The sequence below is a fragment of the Phalaenopsis equestris genome, unplaced genomic scaffold, assembly GCF_001263595.1.
Source record: "Phalaenopsis equestris unplaced genomic scaffold, ASM126359v1 Scaffold000759, whole genome shotgun sequence".
In the NCBI taxonomy this organism is placed as follows: Eukaryota; Viridiplantae; Streptophyta; class Magnoliopsida; order Asparagales; family Orchidaceae; genus Phalaenopsis; species Phalaenopsis equestris.
Genome location: NW_018165199.1, coordinates 156,729 through 159,507, shown reverse-complemented (window position 1 = coordinate 159,507; position 2,779 = coordinate 156,729). Strand labels below are relative to the sequence as shown.

General features: G+C 34.4%; 1 protein-coding gene across 1 annotated transcript; it reads left to right on the top strand.

Moving 5' to 3' along the window:
* Nucleotides 1-1,484: 1,484 nt before the first annotated feature.
* On the top strand, nt 1,485-2,354 carry LOC110030751 (disease resistance response protein 206-like). The gene has a single exon (XM_020733641.1). The coding sequence runs from the start codon at nt 1,499-1,501 to the stop codon at nt 2,042-2,044; it is 546 nt and encodes a 181-aa protein (XP_020589300.1). The 5' UTR covers nt 1,485-1,498; the 3' UTR covers nt 2,045-2,354.
* The last annotated feature ends 425 nt before the right edge of the window (nt 2,355-2,779 follow it).

The following is a 2,779-nucleotide window of genomic DNA, read 5'->3' as shown; positions in this document are numbered from 1 at the left end:
CTAGAAACCTTTCCTTTTACAATTCAATGAGCTTATGCTAGCCAATTAATGACTTGGTCCTCCCCTTTGAAAAAAGAACTATTTTTTTTGCATCATTGATAGCAAACCTTACTTCAAATAAAAGAATTCTCCCACCATAATGAATATGGAGCATGTGATTTTGGGAATTACAACCCTTTTGGATGAGGAGATAATGAACTCTCACTGGCATTGTGGTTGCCAGTACTAACCACTAAATTAAGAAGGGATAAAGGCAACCATGCTATAGGATTAGTAGGATACATTAACTTCATGAGAGGGATGGTTAAGATATTAGTATAATTTTCTGAAAGATTAGAGTTAAACTTAGTTGTTAATGAAGTTCATGAACTTCATTAAGTGTGTAGTCTGACAGAAGGACCCATAGTTTGGTAGACAACTAACTGCTTAGGTTGGTAGACTTTGGTAAAGAAATAAATGTTTAGATAGCATGTTCTCAGTGAAAGCTTTTTAAAGAAGCTTTTCTTTAAATAATGTTAAGTAAAGTGGGACCTTTTGGCAAAATATGGTACTTAATTAAGAATTTTCTTTTTAATTTATAACAATTTGTTGCTAAAATAAGACGATTAGGCATTAAAGAAGAGCTTTTTATAGTTGGGTGCCATTGCGATGCATTTCATTTGATTTTTTTTTTGGGGGGGAGGGGGCCCCCTTTTTTTTTTTTTTTTTATGAAATCGCCGAAGGCAATTATACGAGCCCCTGTCATCCCTCGTGAGCCTAAAATTTCGAGTACCACACCCCACACTTGGGGGGATTCAAACCCACACCAAAGGGGACTTACAACTGACAATCAGATGCCCGACCAACTGATCTGAGTACGTGGCGTACATATATATATATATTTGTATTCGCTCAATATTCATGCATGAGTAACATTGTGATGTAAAATATATTCTAATATTTAAAAAATATATTTTCTGTAATAAATTTTGAACTTGTTCTATAGACAAATATTGGGGTTCAAACGAACCATTTGACTCCATGGAAGTCTCTTAGCATGGAACTGCTAATTGATTATCAAACGCTATTTTTTTTGCAAATAGAAGCTTTTTTCTCCACAACAAAACTAATTATTTATTAAAAATTAATTGATAAATAAAGAATTCCTATCATATTTGATTATTTTTATTAACTTCATAAAGATGTGTCAATTTAGTTTTATCATATTTAAAGTAATGAAGTGAAGTACCTAATTCATGCATTTAAGATGGGCACAAAATAACTAAATGTCGAAGAATTTCATCAGCATTAACAAATTTGAACATATTGTAAATACAAGCCTTGAATTTCACCTATTTTTCCCAAAAACATTTTCCTTTAAATATAAAATATAAAAAATAACATTGATTTTAGACATAATCTTTAAAAAATAAAAATCACTTTTTTTCCCCCCTATATAAACCCCCATCCCCATCGCCATCCCCATGCTCACTTCTCACACAAAGCAACATCACCAAAATGAATCCATTTAAACTTTCTCTCCTCCTACTCCTCCTCCTCCTCTCCTCCACCAACTCCCGCCCCACCCCCAAACCCTGCAAAACTCTCACCTTTTTCCTCCACGACATACTCTTCGACGGCCACAACGCCCACAACGCCACTGCCGCCATTGTCGCCGCCCCTGCTTGGGCTAACCGCTCCAAGCTCGCAATCCTCAACCACTTCGGCGATCTCGTCATCTTCGACGATCCCATCACTCTACACAACAATCTTCGCTCCCCCGCCGTCGGCCGAGCGCAGGGCTTTTATCTATACGATAAAAAAGATGTTTTTACGGCTTGGTATGCCTTTTCGATGGTTTTTAATTCTACGGAGCACCGTGGTACCATACAACTTATTGGAGCAGATCCGTTCCTGAACAAAACGAGGGAGGTGTCGGTGGTCGGCGGGACCGGCGATTTCTTAATGGCCAGAGGGGTGGCGACGCTTACGACGGATGCATTTGAGGGAGAAGTATATTTCAGACTTATGGTGGACATAAGGATCTATGAATGTTACTCATAACTAAATGTAATATTCAAAAGTCTTATGTTGTTTTTATTTAATGCTTCATAGATTTCTGCTGATTTCTTCTGTTAAAAGTAAGTCTGAAGTCCATTTTGGTGAAAAAATATTACATCAGCAGTCTTGATGAAAAATTGTATCAAGACTCCAATCACTATCTGCTGCATGTGCAATTCGGCCCCATTATGTATTAAAATATTTAGTTTTTTTTAACTAAGAATGGTCGGATTGTACACCTGGCAGACAGTGATTACAGTCCTGATACAGTTTTGCATGAGGACTCTTTATATAATATATATTTTTTTTTCATTTTGGCCATATATGATTTTATTTTTTATGCTGATGTGATCACTTTTGTAATTAATACTAAATTTGAGTCTGCTTATTTTTTATTTTTAAAATTAATTATGTTTATTATGTAGGTTTACATTTTATCAAAATTAATTTTAAATATAGACATAATTAAATCCTAGTTAATTTATTACAAGTCAAAATGTTTAACTAGCTTGGGGCAAATTAATCAAATAATTACTTATTATATGTTTTATTATTATATTTAAAAAGTAATAAGCTCATTGCCTTACTTAAGACTCTACTCCACCTCTATCTATCATTATTGTTTGCTTAATGATTGATTATCTTAATTAATCACTATATAGCAAATTAATTTAATTAAAGCACCCTACATGTTAAGGAGGAGCATCTACTCTCTTTCAAAGTTTAAATGTATGGTTG